The sequence below is a fragment of the Quercus robur genome, chromosome 7, assembly GCF_932294415.1.
Source record: "Quercus robur chromosome 7, dhQueRobu3.1, whole genome shotgun sequence".
Classification (NCBI taxonomy): Eukaryota; Viridiplantae; Streptophyta; class Magnoliopsida; order Fagales; family Fagaceae; genus Quercus; species Quercus robur.
In genome coordinates this window covers 40,818,910-40,841,772 of record NC_065540.1, presented here as the reverse complement: position 1 = coordinate 40,841,772, position 22,863 = coordinate 40,818,910, and the positions used below count along the sequence as shown (strand labels likewise).

Genomic DNA, 22,863 nt, shown 5'->3' with positions numbered 1-22,863 from the left:
GACCTAGACAGAGTTAACCTAATAACACCTAGTACCTGTCTGTCAAGAAGAGCCCATTCCTCAGCCTTCATAGCCTCAGGTTTTGTCCCTAAAAGAGGCAGATGCAATTTCCTCCCATAGAGATAATCTTCAATCTGCATCCTCCAATACGCGAAGTCTGTGCCATCAAACTTTTCTATTCCAGACGCCTTTCCTGCTTCCTCTGCCATTGCTCCCACTCAAACCTAACCCTAGGCTCTGATACCAGTTGTAGGGAATTTAACCAAAATTCCCAACCTCTGAGGAACAAAATAAATAGAGAAAACACACGCCAAAGAAAAATAATCACACGCACAAGACAATATTTACGTGGTTTGGCAATTTGCCTACGTCCACGGAGTTGCAGGGATTTCACTATTATCAGGCAAAAATACAATAGTGCACAAGAACACTCTCAAGAAACCCAAATCCCAATTACACCCTAGCACTCTCTCACAGAAAAAATAAGAATAAAAGCTGACTGCCTCTCTTTTCTCTATTTTCTCTCATGCGGCTGCTCACTAGGTTAATTGGAATTTTTCTTTCTTTAATCTCTCAGCACATAGCTGCACTTAATACAATATATATATGTATATGTTAAAGTCGGCAGAGACAAAAAAAAGGTTTCCTATTACAAATAGGATTTGGTCAACTAAGGAGAATTTAGACTTGACTTGGGCTTGTGGCAATTCAAGCCACACACGGGCCCAATTCAACAATATTAACTGAGAGAATCTTACACACAGGTACAGTAATAATAACTTTAAGAGGCTCTATTATGTGAGCTTCCTCTTATCTTTCAATTCTTGGTTACTTATACAAAAAAAAATAATAATAATAATAATAAGATTTATTCTAGGCTTTTGTAAAGATTATTAGTAATTTTTTTAAACTCTATTTTGGAAAATAATCGGTCTTAAAACTCATTTGAAACTATAGGGACTGAAAACCTTTAGTAGATAAATTAATTTCAAGGACCAAAAATGTATTTTGGCCTTTTTTTTTATTTTCCTTTTAGATAAAACTAGTCGCTAACTCGTACGATGCACGAGATAGTTTTTCAAAAATTATATATATTTACTTTAAGCATGCTACAAAAGTATAATTATATTTGAAATATAATCAAACATTAAAGGAAAATTAAACAATTTTATATAAAATTACTGAAATATATGTAGATGAAAAAAAAATGTAATAAATGAATGGTTCCTTTATACAAATCCTGCTAGGCAAATATATCATTTTTTATTTAATAAATATATTTCTTATACTTTGTAATCTAGAATATTAGATGATACTCATACTCTACATGAGTACAAAGAAGTTAAAATATAAGAGACATGTGGATAAGCATTACGATTGTTTGTACCGGGTTCATACATAATTTAACATGAAAACCATACTATAAGAGGTCAAATCATAAAAGTTTTAAATATACAATGACAATTACTATATTTAAACTCTGCACATATGCAAATAATAAACTATAACAAGCCAACATTACTGGATAGCAAATAATTTTAGATCTAAAACTGTTTATCTTGTATATGTTTGTACTTTGTAGCAATGGTCAACGACATAACAGGTCAACTAATATCAGACTTCTATATACAAAGATTCATTTTAACCACAGAAAATTAATCATCATTCTAAAAATCTTTCTATGTAAAATTTTCTCACTTTAAATATAGATTTGCAACACATGCAATAATTCTAAAATTGAAAATCCATCATCAAATTGAAATTTAAATTGCCCATGAATCATATAATTCGTACCTTGAATGTTTAATCATGAACATGACTTTTCACCCTTCTTGTATTTTGTCTTACCGACAAAGATGATTCACTCCTCCAAGTCTTGCTTTATCAACCGGCCTGAACAAAAATAAAATAAAATTTCATATATATATATATAAGACCATTAAAAATAAATATTACATACTTACAGTTTTACACATAGCCATCTTGAAGATTCAAGACAAAGTGACATTAACAAAACCTTACCAGTTGGAGCGAATGCTTCAAATACTAAAAAAGAATATTACTACTCTTGGTTCTTGAAATATATATGTATTAACCATCAACATCTCATTATACTTTCAATAATATATATATATATATATATGTACATGTTAAGTTGTTAACCATCAAAATAACCAAAAATTCTTTACCAAAAATCAGAGAAGCCATAATCTTGGTATATGAAAAAGATAGAGAAACAAAAAGAATAGAAACCCCAAACACAATGTAAACACAATTGCGATAAAACAAACTGCAAATTAATGCTTATTGCACATCATCGCACTTAATTGTGACTACAAAGCACGATTAAGTATTACATAGCTATATATTTATGTCAATTGTGAGTCTTTAACGAACACAAAAAATAAGCAATAAGAATACTCTTCTATAATCAAGAGTATTCTTGATTTCCCCATTGAAGATTTTTTCCCGTGCATTGCACGGACTTATGTTTCAGCATTAGTTTCACTAAGAGAGTGTAAACTCTAAACCCAAATTCGAGTTGTAGTATTGACTCAAACAACCATGTAGAGTAAGGCAACGTGATTGGCTCTTTGTTCCTAACCTCAATCTTCTCCTCCTCCTTAAGTTGACAAAGTAATGCTTGAAACATTATGGAAGACAAGTATTGGTTAGGAATCACATATAGTTTACGCTTTTCACCCATATGCATGGCCGTGAGGTTTTTCTTGCTCTTCATTCATAGATTTGCCAAGAGTCGTTGAACTTTTTCTATAACTTTCGTCATCTTCAAACCCTAGTACCACACTCAACGCAAAGAAAATTTAGAAAAGATAGGAATTCTTAAAAAGTATGAAGTTGATGAACTACGTTGGGGCCTTGGGGACTATATATATGTTTGTGTGTGTGTGAGAATACGTATTATAATAGGATTAGATTTTGTGTTATACTTATACCACTGCTAGAGCCTATATGTCGGTTTGTATATATCTTTTTTATTGATAATTAAGATTAACTTGTTTATTCAAATTTGACCCTATATGCAATAGTATAGTATAAGTGTATAATTTAAAGATAGATTTAAAGGCTGTCACAGAGCTCACTACGTTGGAATTGGATGACTAATATATTTAAATAAAAACTTAAATAATTTTGTTTAAAACCAGTTTTATAGTAAAATCAGAATTTTTTTTTTAATTATTTAAGTAATGCTGATGTGGAAAATTGTGGAGGAAGCAGAGGCTTTGGTTTTATATATACTAGATTGTTATTAGATTTTTTTAAAAAAAAAATTTTGTTTACGTTTAAGTTAATACAAAAAGGAAGAAGAAGGTTTTTTTTTTTTTTTTTTTTGAGATAAACTACTGAATGATAAGAATGAATTAGAGTCATGCTAGTATACTATTCTTTTTTAGTTCTTTAAAACTCTAAAAATTTAATAAAATTTCTGCAATTTGGTGAAGCCATGTGGTGCAATTACAGCATCTAAGCCCAACTTTTATTATATATAATATAATATATAGATAATATATTTTGGTAGTGTTAAAGTAAAAACCTTGTTAGGGCCAAAAAAAATGTCAAAGTAGTTTATGATAATCATAATATCATTTCTTATAGCCAAACATTTTTTATTATATCCTTTAAATCTAACCACATGAAGATGTCTACTATAAACTATAGTGCGAATTTTGCCTACACTAAAAATCAACCAATATCTTAACTATGATAATAAAGAATAATCATCATTAAGAGGGTGTCATGAATTCTATTCTTATTGAATGTTTATTAGGATTTTTTTAGAAAATAACTATAAAATCTAAACAATATCATTAGTTAGCAAACGTTTTAAACTATTTTGGTTTCTAACAATTCGAGTTTATTGGAGTCGATTTGTGGGTTGTAAAATCGAGTTTAGTATACTCGATTTTCCTTTTTTGCAGTGAACGACGTGGGAAATGGGCGTACAGAAATCGAGTTAAATAAACTCGATTTCTATGCATACAAACCGAGTCCAATACACTTGGTTTTTACACATAGAAATCGAGTTAAATAAACTCGATTTCCATGCATACAAACCGAGTCCAATACACTCGGTTTTTACACATAGAAATCGAGTCCATTGGACTCGATTTCTGTGTGTAGAAAACGAGTCTATTAGACTCGGTTTGTATGTATAAAAACCGACTAGCGGTTTTTCTACACAGAAATCAAGTCCGTTGGACTTGATTTCTATTTTCTTTTGCCACACGTGTCTCTCAACAAAACTCTCAAAAAAACTCTCATTCAAAACAGTCTCAAAAAAACTCAGTCCTCCCACACTTTACAGTACTCTCTCAAAAAAAACTCTTTAGTTCAAAAAACTCTCATTCCCTCCCACACTCACAGTGCATCACTCAACAAACTCAGTCTCTCTCTCTCTCTCTCACTCTCAGTCCTCTTCAGCTCCGTCGCCGTTCCGTCGCACTCGATCTCTCTTCAGCTCCGTCGCCGTTCCGTCGCATTCATTCCCTCTCTTCAGCTCCGTCCTTGTCCGTCGCCGTCGGCCCTCCATCTCGCTTCGGTCTCTCACTTTCCGTCGCCGTCGCCGTCATAGAAACGTCGCCTTCGCCGTCAGCGTCTCCGTCTCCGTCGCCGTCGCCGTCCCAACAAACCGCAGGGTATCATTCTCATTTGATCTCTTCTTTTTGGGTTTTTATATCATTGTATGATTTTTGCTTATATGTTCTTTTATTTTTTTTATTTTTTATAGTGAGTTTCTGTCATTGCCCAGATATTGCTGGGTATGGGTATGGCAATTATAATAGATACGCTTGGAATTGAATAATTAAAGTAATATTATTTCTGGTCTAACAAAGATATGTTCAAAGCAAATCAATTTGATTGCATGTTAAGATCTAACATAGATTTGTTCAAAGTAAACGAATTTGACTGCATATTAATTTTGGAAGGCAATGCAAGAGGAAAAATATAGAAAATCTTCTTATAATTTAACTACAAGAACATATGCTTCACCGGGTTGCATCCAATCCCCTGAATCATTTTTAGTAGTGTTTGCCACCACTGGCCGAGGTGCATCTCTAGTGTTTGGATCCACCTCTAATTTGGTGTATTGTCCAAATGTTGAGAGTATCATATGATGATTGAATTATTAAACATATAAATTTATGGTTATAAGGGTTCATATATTAAGGATTAATAATTGCTCAATTTTGAGCAGTAATGCACATTTTTCAAAGAAGAAAATACATTTGTTTTAATAATTTATTAGCTTACATGCATAATTTCATTGTGGTTATTGTGTGTGCTTTTTGGAATATATGCGTATAGTTTGTCTGTAATATTTTTTAAATATAAATAAAAAAAATAAACATTAAATACATCTTAATCACTATCCTTATGACATTTGTTATATAACAAAATCATTAATTTATTAAACTATAATATGCTCCATAAGTTTTTTATTTTACATTTATTAAAATTTTAATGCAATCAGTGATCAAACAACTCTTTGAGACTATGAGGTCGTATGACATTGGGACTTCCACTCCAAATCAGCTCTGCGAATTGCTGGTAGGCTTTTTCGGAAGGATGAGGAGCATCAAAGAACACATAGTCACTAATGTTCCTACATAATTCGTACTTTGGGCCATCTGCTCTCTTTCCTCCGCAACTATAAATTCCATTATATGGACCAGTTCCACAGCATGCAATCTTCCCTTCTTTAAAACCTTCCCAACATAATTAAAACAAAGATGCTATTAGTCTATGGCAAAAATAAAAAGCAAAGTACAATTAAAAAAAAAAAAAATACATATCGTACTATTAAAATGGAAGTGACATACCATATTTTGAAGGATTATCTATTCTTTCACTAAGAAAAGTGTAGAAATCGGCTATTGAATATTTGAGTCCTTTCAGTTCACTCTCTAGCTTCTTAAGGGCTTTAGGAAGTGCTTTATTGTGTAGTTTCGTAATTGATGTTACTTCCTCCACGCATGGATTGGCTTTTTCTGGTGTCATTGCTTTCACAAGCGGGAAACAACCCAAAGGGGGCAGGTTTAAGATCACATGTTTTCTTCCTCCTTTCTTATATATTTCCTAACAAATCAAATTATAATTATGACCAATGAATTGAGTTATTAATGGGTTTTTGGATTTTTATTTTTATAAAATGTTTATTATTTCTGTGATTTGAATGCACAAGTTATGCTTACCAGTAAATAGGTAGCATTGATTGCTGGGATGACATGATTTCTTATTTATTGAATTGCTGTTTGAACCTAGGGTTTTTATCATGTGGCCTTTTCAATGAACTTTTAACTCTTCACCATCTTGTGTGAAGTTGCCATAATCACGATATATGTTCCTTCCTAGCAAATAAATTGCTCTAATAGTTTTTTCTTGTCATGACTAGCATCTAACTGGGTCTAACGTATTTGTAGAAATATAGGAGGCATTGAAAAGGCCTGAATAAAAACATCTCTTTAATCTTGGTTTTCTGTTAGGCATTGAACGAGAGGGCAGGGATTTTCTTTATACATATGTACATATGTAAAGAATCTATTGATAGATTTCTCATCATTTGGAAATTAAAAAATTACGTTATTAACTGCTCATACAAGTGTAAATGGACTTTGCCATTAATGCTCCTCTTTCCAATTAATCGTTTTAGTTCTCAAATCAGCATATTTCTTCATTTTTGGCAGTTCCACATATATCATGATGCTTTAACTTTCATTAAATGTCTTATTCCTTTTTTTATATTGTTTTATGGTCTTTTGGTTTTATGGTCTTTGTTTCACAACTAGTGACGCCATTCCTGCATTTATAGTCTCTTTCTTATTGAACATAATTTTTTTTTTTTTTCGTGTAATTGTTTTGGCTGCTTTGTGCTTTTTGTATGTAGTCTTTTTTTCAATAAAATTATTCTTATAAAAAAAAGGCTCTCCTAAATATTACAATATGAAATTCATCATATATATTAAAATGTCTGTCTAGAAATTTATTTTCCTTTCTTCCTTCTTTATATAAGCATAGAAATGATGTTCATCCATATATATACGTATTTGAGGTGCTAATTGCATTTTATACCTTGCAGGAATAGGCTTGAAAAGGCTTCACAACATAAGCTTTTAGAGAAGGTAGTTGCATAGTGATATTGCAGGTAATGATTCTACTATGTTGCTGCATTTCAAATCTTGGCTGCCATGTTTGCTTTGTTACCTTTGTTCATCTGCTTTACTATACATTGCTATTATTGAAGATTTTTTATTTATTTATTTATTTATTTTTTGTCCTGGTATTTAAATTTTGCATTATATTGTCTTATTTTTAACATCTGGTTCTTCACTTCTTCTGCATAGTTTTCACATGAATCTACACAGGCAATGCTGCAATGTTGAAATGATTTTATGATTTCTTACATTATGTTTGGTAGGATGAAGTGTAGAAATGAGATTTTTCGTACCTAGTTGTGTTGGGGTGGTAGGGTAAAGGCTTTGTTCACCATTGTACCCTGGTTTGGATGTTTTGTTGTGAGTTCAGACAATCAATTTTAGAAAGTCTTTTAAGAACCCACCCCACAAACTCCTCCCCCCTTTTTAATTTTTTCAGATCTTTTATGTAGCACGTAACTGTAGGGTCCATTTGGTAGGAGGGAAAATAGTAAGGCCAACTATGTGGGTAGCCCAAATTAATCAATGCGGATATGATTTTCCTTCATTCTTTTTGTCACCTTTTGTAAAACTTCATTGTAGCCCAAATTAATTTTATGAGTAAAGAGGACCATCTGCTTGTTGTCAAAATAAACTGAATCATTTTCTTGTTCATCACTTTCCTTGCCAATTTAACATGTGATTATATTACTCTTGACTCCCTAAACTTCGTGCAGTATGGCTGCTGTTCCTGCTCAGCTCCCTGATGAGTTTGGTCCTGAGCCCACTGACGATTCAGTGTTAAGGTTTATAAAAACACATCGAGCGTGCGCTGTTTGGGAAGGCAAGGTAAAAATGAAAACCGACCACCTGCTGAATATTCTCTTCTTATCCTTTTACATTATGTTGATTTTTTTTTCTTCCCATTTCTGAAATTCTAAGTGTCAATGGTATTACTAGCTTTCAATGCATGGTCATGCGCATTAGTTGGGTTAAGTTAGATTGGTTGACTGTTAGTGTGGGTGTACATGAACAAAGCAATCCTAGGTTCATAAGAGTTATTTTTGTTTGAAGCAATGTGACCTGTGATAATTTTATTGTTGCTTGGCAAGAAGTTGTTCAGGTTGTGGTTGTTGCAGTAATTTTTATTGTTATTATTGAGAACGCTAGCCTTTGCCTCTAGTTTCTTTTACTTTCCTCTATTTAGGTTGTTTATTTTCCATATCATGTCAAACAGAGCTAAATTTTTTTAAAAAAAATGTGCTTGAGATTGGAAGCAATGGTACATGCATAAAATATGATCCTTAGGTTCCAAAAGCAAAACATAGAAGTTTATATTTAGGAATCCATTTGGAATTACAACTTGTCTAACAAACCTAGCTTAATGAATCATATTGAAGACAAGCTTTTGTCATAAATCAAATAAAATCCTTAAGGACCCTTTTCACTTGAGTTTCTTACTTGCATTAAAATACTTAGTTAAGTAAATTCAAGGGTTGGACAACAACAGAGCTTAAGGGAAAACAAACACAAATCAGCAACTATGACAACGAAATACAACCAAATTCCAAGATAGTTACTTAAAGCTTCTTAAATTAATGAAATAGCTTTAAGAAGCCTTTTGACTTTTCCTGGTTTAGAGGCAACAATAGGCTGGTCGCATGGGAAGCCTTTCATTACTAGACAAATGTATAAAGTGCATTGCATCCTTTTATTTTGCTCCCGTTGTTGCTTTTTTTTTTGGTTTTTTTTTTTTCTTTTTGGGGTTGATATTTTAAGGTCCCTTCATAATTGCTTTATTTTTGTTTTTTGGGATCAATAACTACAATCATATATACAAAGGTTATGGCATATTGCATCTCATCACCATAATTCTATCATGTGCAGGATCCAGGGCCACTGAAATGCCGCGGTCGTAATGACGAGTTCCGAAAACGACGCCGGATAGTGGTGGATGATCGTATCGTCGACATTGTGAAGAGAGTTGGATTAGAGGGGCTGTATAGGACCCCAGGTAGAGAGATTGATCATAACCTGATCACGGCCTTCGTTGAGCGATGGCGGCCTGAAACCCACACCTTCCACCTGCCACATGGTGAGACAACGATCACATTACAAGATGTGGAGGTTCTTTTTGGGATTCCAATCGATGGTGAGGCAATTGTTGGAACAACTGACTTGACATGGAAAGATGAATGTCAGAGTCTGCTTGGAATTGCTACTAATGACACCACGCTTAAAGGACAAAGGATCCAAATAAAGAAGCTACTAGAAAAAATTGACGAAGGGTTGCCCGATGATGCAACAGAGGTGGTTGTGCATCAATATGCACGGTGTTATATCCTAGCACTCCTGGCAGACACAATTTTCGCCGACAAGTCTGGTGATAGGGTGCATACGATGTGGTTGCAGATGCTGAGGAACCTTCGGAATCCACCTCAGTACAGTTGGGGGAGCGCTTGCCTTGCATGGCTGTACAGAGAGTTATGCAAGGCAACCGACAGAGGTGCTAGTCAGATTGGTGGGGCCTTGTTGCTAGTTCAGTATTGGGCATGGGTCAGATTCCCTTTTTTGTGCCCAAGGATGGACCTCCCACCAGATGGTGCATATGGCCCACCATTTGCACCTTCTCCATTGTCTATTAAGTAAGTCTCTTCCTTGACCGATTCTCTCTATTGGAAATAAATCCATAATTTTAAACACATTGTTAGACATAGAAAATAAAATTTTAACCTTGACAACCACGGAGGTCATATGTTATGATTGATGTATAATATAAGTCTTATTAATTTTTAGCTCCACCTCTAATCATATGTATAGATAATCATTTATTAGTATAATCTTAGTGGTATGTACTGTTAAATTTACGATTGCCCATCACTTATTGTTGTTGATTACTTCATATTCTCAATTCCAAGTATTGACTCCCTCTTTCGCAATTGTAGGACTGTGTGGGTTGTGAACACCTTGAATAGCCCCGCCGAAATCTGTCTGGTCCGGTACCGTCAGCTTTTAGATTGTATGCATCCAAAGCAGGTACCAACATTGTGTTTATTCTATTGTTTATGACTATTGTTTATGATTATTGTATTTATAAATGTAAAAGAGCTCATAGATATGGAACATTGCATAATGTGCTGCCCTTTGATTTGACTATTTTAGGTGGTGTGGCAACCATATGAAGCTGAATTAGCCCACCTGCCTGCGTTTTGTGTCGCCGGAAGGGATGTATGGACGGCAAGGGTACCGCTTGTATGTTTCTGGCTAGTAGAGAAACATACACCGGACCGTGTTGTTCGTCAGTTCGGGATGGTACAAGAACCCCCCCCATATGTTGATACTGACGAAGCCCTTCATGCCATAGACCTGAGGGGGAAGGTGGAGGTGAATTGGAGGGACAGACATGATGGCCATATCCGAGTATGGAATACTCGAGCACGATCTCTATGTCTTGGAGCACGACTAGAGGGTGATATGTCGCCTGCTCATCCATACTTCGATTGGTACGATAGGGTGACTTGGAGGTTCGTCGACCACACTTCGGCTTCACTTATTATTATGGTAATTGCTTCGACCTTTCTTTTCAATTTTTGTTGCGTATCAGGAACTTCAGTATGATGTACTAATTGTATTTATTTACTTTCAGGTTGCCAGTCACAAGAAGTTGTTGAGACTTTATACAGTAGGCAGTCTTGAGTACAAGCATATTTCAGCTGTACTTAAGACAGTGGAACGCCTTCACCGTATAACTGCTCGACTTCCGTTGGAAGATATCGATGGGGCAAATCCAGAAGTGCCAGAAGATACTGGACGACCAAGCACGAGCTCAACTCGTGCCAGCCATAGCCATGGTCAGCGTGCTGCATCCCATCAGGTTGTCAGTAGGGCAGATCTCCCTCCACCCCCACGTGCATCTCCTGCCCCAGAGTTCCCTCCACCTCCACATGCATCTCCTTCCCTAGAGATCCCTCCACATACTGCTCATGCAGTTTCTGACCTAGATATCTCTCTACCCACTACTCCTGCATCTTTTCACCCCGAGATCCCTTCACACACCTCACATACATTTTTTGATCCTGCTCATCTTTCATTTACTCCACCATCCTTTGATCTCGGCCCTGATTTCAATCAAACCCCTCCTGTCATGCACACGCAATCCCCATCGTACAACATTGGTCATATAGACCATGTACCGCCCCATAGTCACTCCATGTCATTCATGCCCACTCCTAGACTGCATATAGATCCCATGAGTACGGGCACTCACATTTCATTTGCTACACCATCCTCCCCCGCAGTTGTTGGGAGTCAAGCAAAACAACCAGCTGTGCATGTTGAGAATGAGCAGGTTGTTGGGTTACAGTCACCCCCACAAGGTCGACCTAAACGTACAATGAAAGCACCTCCTTGTGGGACAGGTGGTCACAAAGCAGGACACAACGCTGGCCCCACGGTATGACAAATCATTTAATGTAATAAATATCGAGTAACTACTGTTATGGTTGGTATTGGAATTCATGTAATCCATTGTTTGGTTGTAACTTCATCTTTGCAGCAACGTGAGGAGCCTCACGAAGGAGATGCAGTACCCCCTCCCCCACATACCAGACACTATACGAGACAGCATAAGCGTAAAATGCATTAGGATTAGCATCCCATAGAGGTTCGCTCTCTCTCTCTCGCTCTCTGAAATCACTTTTTTTTTATTTATTTAATTCTTTTAATGCTTTCAAAACATTCCTAATTATTTGATGTGGGTTTATCAAGAAACAAAGGAGGACACTCGAGAATTGGAGTTTCTGACCCTAAGTGATGATCAGCACTTAGCTTAGAAAACACCTCACTCTTTCTAGGTTGGACCTGAAAATGCTTCACAGGTTTGTTAGGATCTCTCTTTCTGCCATATTAATGGTGTTTTTAACAATTAATTTGAATTGACTTTTAGGTAAAATGATAATGTAATGCTTTCAGTTTTCAAATTTTGAACTGCACGTTATAATTTTTTGCCATGGAGCAGGTTTGTCCAGCCCCGTACTGAATGAAGGGGAGCTTGAGTCCTTGCTAAATGATCCCTCTTTGAAACCTCAAGTTTTGCCAACATTTTTTGATATTCGTAAAGGAGTTGATGGTTCCTTGGAAAAGACACTAAATATATATAGTGAAGCTGCTGATGAAGCTGTTCGAAATGGTTCCCAACTGCTTGTTCTGTCAGACCGTTCTGATGTGCTGGTAAAAAACTTTCACCTTACCTCTGTATTCATCCTGAAGTTATCTTTGTTTTTATATCTCAATCCTTTTTTTAGCTCATTGAGAGTTTATATCTACTGTGAGCATGAGTTAATTTTATTAAGTTAAAAAGAATTATATTTAGTTAAATGACCATTGAACAGAAACTTTTATAGTTCACTACTAGCATTATTCTGATCATACCGATGTTTGAACTTCCTGATTATTATTCGTTGTCCTGCATTTTTCTTGATAAAGTTTTATGGCTTTATAAAATATTGTATGTTATGCAAACGATTGCCATTTGTCCTACATGTAGTGGGTCATGTTCTAGTGTGTATGCATGAGTTTTTACGTAAACACACACACACACACATATATATGTGCGTGTGTGTGGTACTTTAACGTAATCCTCATTAAAGCCTGGGAGGAAACTTTTTTGTAGACTGATTTTCTTATGTTGGAGCAATGCGTTGTTTCTTTTTCTTCCAGGAACCAACTCGTCCGGCAGTTCCAATACTTCTGGCTGTTGGTGCGGTTCATCAGCATCTTATTCAGAATGGATTGCGAATGTCAGCTTCTATTGTTGCAGAGACTGCACAATGCTTCAGCACTCATCAGTTTGCCTGTTTGGTTGGATTTGGTGCAAGGTAATTTTTCCCTTGTGAAAATTTTTAAATAATGGATTTCTTTTTATTTGTTGAAAAAAATTAACAAATATTGTTTCTTGTTAATATTTTCTTAAAGCATTATTTTATTTGGTCTGATACCAGTTACTCTAAAATGTTCTCAGATAAATTCACTTTCTGTGTGTTAGTTGCATTATCTTAGACAATTTCATAGATCCTTTATAGTTGACACCTATGAAAAAAAATAGATCGTTTATAGCTGATCCCACTGTGAGAAGCAAAAAATTAATAATCAATATATATTATAATTTAATTATTGCAATTAAAAATTAACTGCTTTAATTTTTTTTTTACTTACAAATGGGGACGGGGATTTGAACCCATACTCTCTCCATGGAGAGGAGCATACAATGCTACTGAGCCATGAGGCTCTTGGCATTTGTACGGCATACATAAAATAGAACAAAGTGTATTTCTGTAAATGAAGGAACAGTTTTTTATTACTTATAAAAAAAAAAAGTAGGAATAGTTTCTTGAAAGTAAAGCTATAAGTTGCAGGGACAAGATTACTTTCTGGAAATGTCTCAGTAGCTGATTAAATCCCGCTAACAGTGTAGAATATTGTAAAAATGCTTTAAATGTATAATAACTCCTTTTTTTTTTTTTTTTTTTTGCTAAACAATGTATTGCAAACTTCTGTTCCTGTTTTACATGCACGTTTGGTTGTGTTAATGCTTGACCAAACTGTCTTATGAAAAGATCTTAGAGGGTTCTACATCCCTCTGAATCAGAATCCTCTTCTTCATCTTCATTCCATTATTTGGGCTTCTTGATACTTTTACGTCTATTTTTTATCTTGAAAATGCTTAACACTATATCTCTTGAATTATTTTTTCAGTGCCATATGTCCATACTTGGCACTAGAAACATGCCGACAGTGGCGTCTGAGTAATAAAACCGTAAACAATTATGAGGAATGGAAAGATGCCTACTGTAACAATTGAGCAGGCTCAAAAGAACTTTTGCAAGGTCAGTACATCAATATTAGAAGGAATATTTTAGGGATGAAAATATTTTGCTGTAATTTTCTAATGCAATTCATGTAATATTGTTCCCATAGCGTGTGTTGGCCCAATTCAATCCAGGCACTTATGTCAAGTGCGTTAGAACTTGATGATTCATTTTAGTGAGTTCCACCTTAAGAATTATCCACTTCTGGTTTATCTGTGGTTTCAATAGAAAAAAATGTTGCTCTATTCCATTGCTTTACTATTTTATACTGATTGTTTCTAATTATTTCAGGCTGTTAAATCCGGTCTTCTCAAAATTCTTTCCAAAATGGGAATCTCATTGCTTTCTAGGTATTAACTCTTTTTATTTTTATTTATTTATTTATATATATATATATATATATTTTTTTTTTTTTAATCATGAATACCTCCGGTGTACTAGAGTGGCACTAATGTAATACCTGTTTTTTGTTCACTTTGCTAATTATATTCCCATTATACGTATAAAATATTCCTTTCCCATGTATATGAAAACAAGAGCTCCTATCAGCAGTCCTGGTTAATAGGCAGCAATTTTGACTAAATATCTAAAATTTGCAGGCTTAAGCAAGGGAGAAAGCTGAAAAAGAGGGATTTGAAGTAAGCAATCCCAAGACCCAAAATTTGGTGGCTAACACAAAGGCCCTAGCAGAAAATGAAGGGGAGGGACTTGCCAAGGTTACATTTCTTTTACTTTTGTGCCTTGATTTATCCACCCCCTAGCTTAAATAAGTGTTCCTGCTCAGCACACTGTAATTCATCTTGATTATTACAGCACAGTTGAAGAGTTGGTGGAAGTGGGTCCTGAACAGTTAAAGGAGGTAAGGAGTTTTTTTTTTTTCTTTTTTATAAACCTATAGTTGTAAGACTCCAGAACATATGACCTTACAAGAGTAATTGTGAATCATTTTCCCCCCTAGTAAAAGATATAAGGTGTTAGCAAATAGCTTTCAATGAAGGGATGATATCCTCCTCCATTAACTGAGGCAGTGGCTTGGCCGCAGCTTTTGCTGGAGGTTTGGCCTTTGCTGGAGCTTCTTCTTGAGCTGTCTTCACCTCCTTTGTGGGTCTTTGGGTATGTAGTATGCCTTACTTTGTGATAGTTATTATTAAATTACCATCTCATATATATGCCTTACTTTGACAGTTAAAAGGTTGAAAGCTTCGGATAATCTTATGGTATAAGCCATCGAAGTCCCAATTTTATGCTACTGACCTGATCTAAGTTTTTTGGGACTTGGGAAAACTGAAAAGATTGCATAGGTTCAAAGATAATTGCTAGTGTATTTTTGCATGACTCAGATGCAGGATAGTAGCTTTTCTGGGAATGACTTTGCCTTTGTGATGATTCCTTTGACATTGACTTGATTTTTCAGAGAGGATCTGTCCTTGAGTGCTCTAACTGCTGCTGTTTCTATTTCAGTGGTCCTCGTACGGAGTGTTTTGTCTACCATGCTCGAGCCACAGAAGCCCGACTGCCATCCTCTGTAAGTGTTTCATTATTCATTTGCTGTTTTATTTTCTGACTTTTCTTTCCTTTTTTCTGCTAATGTTAAAATCTCCTTAAATTGTTGTTATCCTGAAGAATGGAACCCATTAATGTGTGACTTTTGTGCGTGTGTGTGCCCGCATGCATGCAAAATGAATGTGTGCTTTAAATATTTGAGGAAAAATTCTCAATTAACAAGACTTTGTTGGTTTTTGGGTGATGCAAATGATAAGAAAGAAATTGAAAATCTTGTAAATAATTTAAGAGTTGACATGGGACTTCTTGTTCCAAGCTCTCAACTTGTGGCCTAACTGAAATTGGAGCTGGATACCAATTCATCTAAAAAAAATGTACAGTTTGTGTGGGTGTTCTAGATATCTTTTCTTACAATCTGATAGTTATATTGTAGGATTAAGTAGAACTTCTAGAATAACATTCTATTTAATCTTGGAACAGTCATCTGCTAAGAACATATTTTATAAACTAGAACATGTAATAGTTAAATTTCTTCTTGCATTTTTTGAATGGACAAATAGTTATATGATTGATTTTGTAATGTGCAAGCATGTCCAAACCATTTTTATTTGCTGCTCGGACGTGATTGTGTTGTCCTTATGTATGCTGCAACACCAATTTTTGGATATTCATGTTTCTCTGTATTTTTCTAGGATCATGGGGAAGGAAGAAAGGTTATGTGTGTTGAGCTGGTGGCTAATCGCTTCTTACGCAAGGTGATTGTTTTACGTTTTATCATGTCAAGAAATATATGTGGTAAAGTGCATACATTGAGAAAATAGGTATTGCAAAGATGACAACATGAAATTAATTTCTTTGGATGTGGAAACTAAGGGCCTGATTGGAACAGAAAACTGTTTTTGAGAAGGAGAATACAAAACTGATTCCTATTATTTTTTAAATAAAAAATGTGTTCGATAAAGAAATAGTTCAAAAACAGTTTTAAAAAATTAAACAGAATTTGGGTTTGGGTAATAAAAAAAACTGTTGGAAAGTGTTTAAAACAACAAAACTAACAAGAGTGGTTAGTGCCATGCATACATTTATCTTTGTATTTCCATTCTTAAAACCATCAACCTGCATTTTCGGGTTATCTTGCTGATGCTCTAGGGTCTTGTTGCCACTAATTTGGTGGCTAACCATAATTGAAACATAAACTATAAAGAAGTGCATTATATCGTTTTTTTAATTTTTATTTTATATGAGCTTCTTTCTCTTGCCAGGGAAGCTGGATTTCACATTCTCATTACCAGCTAACAGCTGTTAGTGTCTGATGAGAAGTACTTTCGGCGTGTGAAATGGCAATACATCGAGAACCATGCAGAGCACGGGGGTACTTTGAACGAGCACCAGCTTAACAGATTGGTGAGTTTGCCTTTTTCAGTATTGTCATTGTGAGAGTGAGCAATAAAGTTTTTTTGTCTACTTGCTGCCACGTACCATCCTTAACATATATGTATGCTATTTAAAATAACTACAATAATTCTCAGTTTCTTTTTAGATCATGATCTCTTCTGCCTTCACTTTTGACCTTTGATATTAATATAACTATATCTTTCTAACTTGTATTTTGGTTGCCTTTTTTCTTACAGCATTCAATTCTTAAGCCTTTTATGCTGCGAAGAGTTAAAACAGATGTAATTTCTGAGCTGACCAGGAAAACTGAGGTTACAGTGCATTGCAAGTTGAGTTCTCGCCAGCAAGCTTTTTATCAGGCTATTAAGAACAAGATATCTCTTGCCGAGTTGTTTGAGGGCAATCGTGGGCATCTTAATGAGAAGAAAATACTAAATTTAATGAATATTGTCATTCAGCTGAGAAAGGTATATTCTCAATTCTATTGGCATTCTGTTTGGTTCCCCTTCTTCATTTAAAAAGTATAACTTATCAACTCTGTGGGGGCAAGAAGTTGTGGAGTTTCATGCATTTTGTCTGTCATGTGGAATATTTCTTTTTACTAGTTGTCCATGACATGTGTTCCAATGGTGCAATGGTAGGTGTGTAATCATCCAGAGTTGTTTGAAAGGAATGAGGGAAGAACATACCTCCACTTTGGGGAGATCCCAAATTCTCTTCTGCCCCCTCCCTTTGGGGAGTTGGAGGACGTGCACTATGCAGGAGGTCACAATCCTATAACATACAAGGTACGTTCTTAAAGCTTTTTCTGCCTTACATTAATGTTTTTGTTTGTTATATATACTACCAAAACATTAAGGTTCACTGTCATGAAAATGCCAACCTTACTAAATACTCAATTCTTAGGTTTCTCTTATAGCTTTAAAAGTGAGGAAAGTTGCTTTGCTTCTTCTTCTTCTTCTTTATTTATTTATTTATTTATTTTTAATAAAATAAGTGAATACTTCATGCATTTGCACTTGCTTTATGTGTTTGGCTATAAACATGACACATGTACAAAAAAAATTAAAAAATTAAAATTAATGATTCTTTTTTGTTGATAAGGGCAGATTGTTCTGTATTTTTTTTGAGTTAGGCCAGCAGGCTAATATTTTTTTCTAGGAGGTCATTTGGTGAGCTCAAATATTTTTTTGTGGGGGAATGGGGGGGGGAGAGGGGTGGGCAATTCAATTTTTTCGAATCCCAGCCTTTGGCAGGCCTCTATATATGTGCGTGTGTGTGTGTTGTAAATGGGAATTCAAATTTTGGTGGGCACCATAGCCACCCAAGGGATATTTTGACTCTTCCAATGTGATGAGAATGCACGCTCCAGCTTCATTCTCTGCTTTAGTTTATGAGAATAAGGAACTTGAGCTCTTTATAGTTTATGTTTCTCTTGCTTTGTTCTTGCTAACTTGCTGCTTGCCCTTATCAGTTATCTGTTAATATATATATTTTTTCTTCCAGTGACAGATTGTATAAGTCAAGTTTTAGGACTTCATATTCTGGGTTGGTTGGGCCGGCTTGCTTTCCCTCCTCCTCGATGTTTATTAGTTCTTCCACCTCGGCCTCTCTCTTGTGGTAAATACAGATTACATTCCATTTGTTTGGTTTTTTTTCCCTCTTTCATCTTTGGTTGTGACTCTGATTCATATTTTTGGCAGGTGTTTTCCCTAATTTTGATTCCATATTTGTTCCTCGAGATAAAGATGTGTCTAATTGTGAAGGCTCTGCTGACCTGCATCATAGTCCTTCAATTGTTGAATTTGATGAGACGTCATCACAAATATCTTGTCGTGACGCTCAGTCTTCGAGTGAATTGTCAATCCCCAAGAGTCCTCCTGCTTTGCTAAAAGGTAGCGTAACAACTTTAAACGTGGATGTGCTTGAGCAGACAGTGTTGCATGTTCAAAATCAGCTTCTTACCCGTCTTGAATCAATGAATCCGCTTCAACACGAGTCCATGACACAGGTGGTGGAATCTACTTTTATCGTTTTGGATCGTCTATTAGTTAATTATACACCTTTTCAAGAGCGTGTGAAGGAGTTCATTGCCTGTGCATCATCAGACAATGGACAATTAGCTATGAGTGTTCTATTCCATATCTTTATTTTAAATTTGTTCTGGTATTGATGAAACATTCACAAACTCACAAGAAGTTTATTGTAGGAAATACAAAGTTGGTAATCTCTTGTTATCAAACACTTGCTGAGAGTAATAATGGAAATGTCTTTTCCCAATTCTTTTGCACATTGACCACAAACATGTAGAAAAACTCACTGAAGCTCTGTTGTTTGCGAGTCTATAGTTATAACTATTGTAATTATCACTGTCACAATGAAACTTAGTATGTGAAATTCATCATGTACATGTGTGTAAAAGACATTTGTCAAAATATAATAAATATTCTGATCTATCTGCTCAAAATTACTGCAACATTTTGCAGGGTGAAATTCATCATGTTGTAAATCCAGATCCATACCATGGAGTTTTTGGTTCCGATGCCAATCGTTATGCCAAAGATTTGCAAGATCACATTGATTTTGGTACTTCAGGAAAAGTTGCAGGATTTATAGCTGAAACAATTCAGGTTATCTTCTTTTCTTTTCTTTTTTCTTCATTTTTTTCTTTTTTGGCATCTATAGTAAGGTCTGAAATTGTTGGTGTTACAACCACCTATTTAAGGACACTGAAAATTTTCTAATTGGTTGTACTTTTCACTTACTGTAGGGAGCTGGAGGAGCAGTTGAATTGGCGCCTGGATACTTGAAACTGGTTTATGACATTGTACGCAAGGCTGGTGGTGTCTGCATTGTAGATGAAGTGCAAACTGGCTTTGGTCGAACAGGAAGCAATTACTGGGGCTTTGAAACACAGGGCGTCATTCCTGATATATTTACTATGGCAAAGGTCATTACCCATAATCTATTTTAGGAAGACATGTAAATCATGTTAGTGTTGCAAGTGTCAATAGCTTTTTTCTTTAAATAACTTACAATTTCAGTTAATCAGTTTTTGTTTTATAATCTTATGCAACCATTCCATTGAATCTCACAATTAATATCTATCAGGGTATTGGCAATGGTTTACCATTGGGAGCAGTTGTGACAACCCCAGAGATTGCGAGTGTATTGGCCCAGAAAATTCAATTTAATACTTTTGGAGGAAACCCTGTATGTTCGGCTGGGGGGCTAGCAGTGCTGAGAGTTATTGACCAGGAGAAGCGTCAAGCTCATTGCGCTGATGTTGGTTCTCACTTGCTCAAGCGTTTGAGAGCTCTTCAGCAAACACATGAAAGTAATTACTCTTGAATTTAACATTTGTAAAAAAATCATCACACTTTTGTCTGTATACGGGTATCTATTGTAATTTAATAGATAATATTGGCCTTGCCCTTTTAGAGCACTTCCTCTAAGTCTCCAAATTACATTGAAATGTGAATCCTATGAACCAATTGTTAGGTTTCTATGCACTAGTGGAATTTCTTTCCTTAGTATTAAAAACCCATATACGTAATATAGTATTCCCATTAATCACTAATTCCCATTAATCAATGAATGCAAACCTTAAGAAGGTCACTGTTAATTTAATATTTGCCTTCATGCATCATGCTAATGAAAATTGTATGAGGATTTTAGTCTTCAGGCAGGAGCTTGCATTTAAACTTAAACAGAGTTTTATCAAGTTTTACTTGATGTCATGGCCCTCAGTCGGTACTTCCCTGTATCTGTTAGAATCAGTTTTTCGCAGTAGCCAATGTGTTATCTATATGGGTTTCCTCTCCAATTCAATATCGTTAAACTTGTTTTTTATGTGTTATTTGTACACTTATTTCCTCTCCAACTTTGTATTTCCTACAATAAACTTGTTGTGATATTGTGAATGTTTCATCAATACCAGAACAAATTTAAAATAAAGATATGGAATAGAACACTCATAGCTAATTGTCCATTGTTCAATTTAAAATAAAAGTCATCTATTTCACCTTTTCTGTTCCATTGATGCTTCTATCAATCACAAATTGTTAGAATTTATTTTTTCCTTATAAAATAACCAATGTTTAAAATGGGGAAAAAAAATCAGACAAATGGGAGGTTGTAATTGATATATTTGATAGACAATAATCTGTTCACTAGATAAATGCATAGTCGGGTTTGCATGGATGTTGAGGTGGGAAATTTCCTACGAGTGTCGTTAGAAATAAGTGTTTCCTTGGGGTGTTTATTGTTTCTCTCTTTTTGGTTGTTTTTTGATGAATGAGCATGATTGCACTGATGGTACTGACCAAGCTTCAATTGGAAGTTGTAGCATCAATGCTCAAAGCACGAATAATTAAAGGGCTGATGGTGGATTGACAATATATATTACTGCTTGAAGGGGAAGGGAAGGATGTGCATGTGTCTATAGCATTCAGGAAAAATCATAGTTAAGAATTGTGAACATTGGGTTCAATAAAGGCTTTTTATGTTTTTTTTTTTGGGAACAAAAGAACCCTTACAAGTAATATTCTCCCCTAAAAAATAAAATAAATTTTTATTTTTATTTTTTTACCTAAATAATGAGGCTATTGCATTTACGTGGAGCTCTCTTGCCATTTCTCTTTTTGGTCTTCTATAATTAACTATAATAGGAGGAAAAAAACAACCTTAAAAACAACCTTAACCGTCCAAGTCACACATCACTCTGACAAAATTTGTTCCTGGCCTGGATATATATGTACTGTTTAAAGTTCATTTCAGTAAGTTAATTCAATCATCACAATTAAACTAGTGAGTAGTAAGCAATATAAACTACAAAATTGTGGGGATTTAAAATTGAAAGACAAAATTAAACAGTCATAATATCACAATCTAGAAACAGGTACATTAGATATAAAATACTTCGATTACAAGTTCATTCAGTGACAAACAAAATAATAATTGTGTGGATACAACCCAGTAGTAAGTTCAAATACATAATAAAGAGAACCCCAATTGACATCTACAATGCCATTCCAAACTCGAGTATTTGCATGCCTAGCAAAAATTCAAATATTGTTGTTAGATACCAAAACCCAAAACATACGTACTAATCTATGCAACTTGGCTAATTGATACAATCATGGCATTTTATATAAAAGCATCACTTACCTAGTTTGGATTATTACTGCTTGTCGAAGCCCCACGGGAAAGCGGACATCTTCTACGGTTATGCCCATGTTGATGACACAGTCCACAGCTCTGCTTTTGCTGAATCTCCCTCAAGTCAGAATCTGGCCTCCGGCTTCCCGGTTCTCGCCGGACCCCATCCATCTCATTTCGTATCCTAGACGCCACAGGTCGACCTTTGCCCCGCAACAGTTTTGGGTCAGGCAACCACTTTGGACCATCCACATCCCTCCACAATGAATCTGACTTTGGCACCACAAATGCATGTGAGTAGGTGTGAATGGCGTTCACCAAACTATAACATGGGTCAATATATGCAGTCGCATCTTGCCCCAAGTACTGAAGAGCTTTAATTGCATGTGAACAAGGGATCTTTCTAATTTGCCACTTTCCACAACCACATGTTCTGGCCTTTACATTTACTTCATAACTATGGTGTCCCCCTCCAGAGCTATAGATGTTGTATGAAGTAATTACTTGATATATACCATTCTGATTATTAAACGGATTTATTTGGTGTGAAATTGATTTTTGTAGGTTGTGTCCATAGATTTTTAAGGCATATTTAGTCCATACCTTGTCCTTTGAGAGCTCATGAGTAATTTCTTTGTGTCGATCATGGAAATACGCAACAAGTTTGCAATGAGTGAATTCAACCATTGCAGCAATGGGTAGGCCACGGGCACCTTTGAGTACTCCATTGAAGCACTCCGAGACATTGGTTGTCATAGCCCCATAACGGTATCCACCATCATGTA

The 22,863-nt window shown here is 35.3% G+C and overlaps 3 protein-coding genes, 1 long non-coding RNA gene and 1 pseudogene across 4 annotated transcripts; 3 read left to right on the top strand and 2 right to left on the bottom strand.

The window, feature by feature from the left end:
* Positions 1-5,403: 5,403 nt before the first annotated feature.
* LOC126690918 (GDSL esterase/lipase 4-like) lies at positions 5,404-6,139 on the bottom strand. Its single transcript, XM_050386026.1, has 2 exons — positions 5,844-6,139; positions 5,404-5,729 (listed from the first exon to the last, which is right to left on the bottom strand). The coding sequence occupies exons 1-2, from the start codon at positions 6,019-6,021 to the stop codon at positions 5,491-5,493; spliced, it is 417 nt and encodes a 138-aa protein (XP_050241983.1). The 5' UTR covers positions 6,022-6,139; the 3' UTR covers positions 5,404-5,490.
* Positions 6,140-7,094: 955 nt separating this feature from the next.
* Positions 7,095-12,302, top strand: LOC126693447 (serine/threonine-protein phosphatase 7 long form homolog). Its single transcript, XM_050389409.1, has 9 exons — positions 7,095-7,165; positions 7,892-8,003; positions 9,042-9,799; positions 10,100-10,190; positions 10,317-10,715; positions 10,801-11,607; positions 11,710-11,817; positions 11,922-12,031; positions 12,172-12,302. The coding sequence occupies exons 2-7, from the start codon at positions 7,893-7,895 to the stop codon at positions 11,797-11,799; spliced, it is 2,256 nt and encodes a 751-aa protein (XP_050245366.1). The 5' UTR covers positions 7,095-7,165; position 7,892; the 3' UTR covers positions 11,800-11,817; positions 11,922-12,031; positions 12,172-12,302.
* Positions 11,906-14,887, top strand: LOC126691406 (ferredoxin-dependent glutamate synthase, chloroplastic-like; annotated as a pseudogene).
* A 2,707-nt stretch (positions 14,888-17,594) lies between these two features.
* On the top strand, positions 17,595-20,548 carry LOC126693446 (alanine--glyoxylate aminotransferase 2 homolog 1, mitochondrial-like). Its single transcript, XM_050389408.1, has 6 exons — positions 17,595-17,706; positions 18,431-18,538; positions 18,622-18,929; positions 19,405-19,548; positions 19,689-19,868; positions 20,030-20,548. The coding sequence occupies exons 3-6, from the start codon at positions 18,897-18,899 to the stop codon at positions 20,267-20,269; spliced, it is 597 nt and encodes a 198-aa protein (XP_050245365.1). The 5' UTR covers positions 17,595-17,706; positions 18,431-18,538; positions 18,622-18,896; the 3' UTR covers positions 20,270-20,548.
* A 1,251-nt stretch (positions 20,549-21,799) lies between these two features.
* Positions 21,800-22,302, bottom strand: LOC126693445 (uncharacterized). Its single transcript, XR_007645357.1, has 2 exons — positions 22,088-22,302; positions 21,800-21,973 (listed from the first exon to the last, which is right to left on the bottom strand). It is a non-coding gene; the product is annotated as an uncharacterized LOC126693445 (long non-coding RNA).
* Positions 22,303-22,863: the final 561 nt, after the last annotated feature.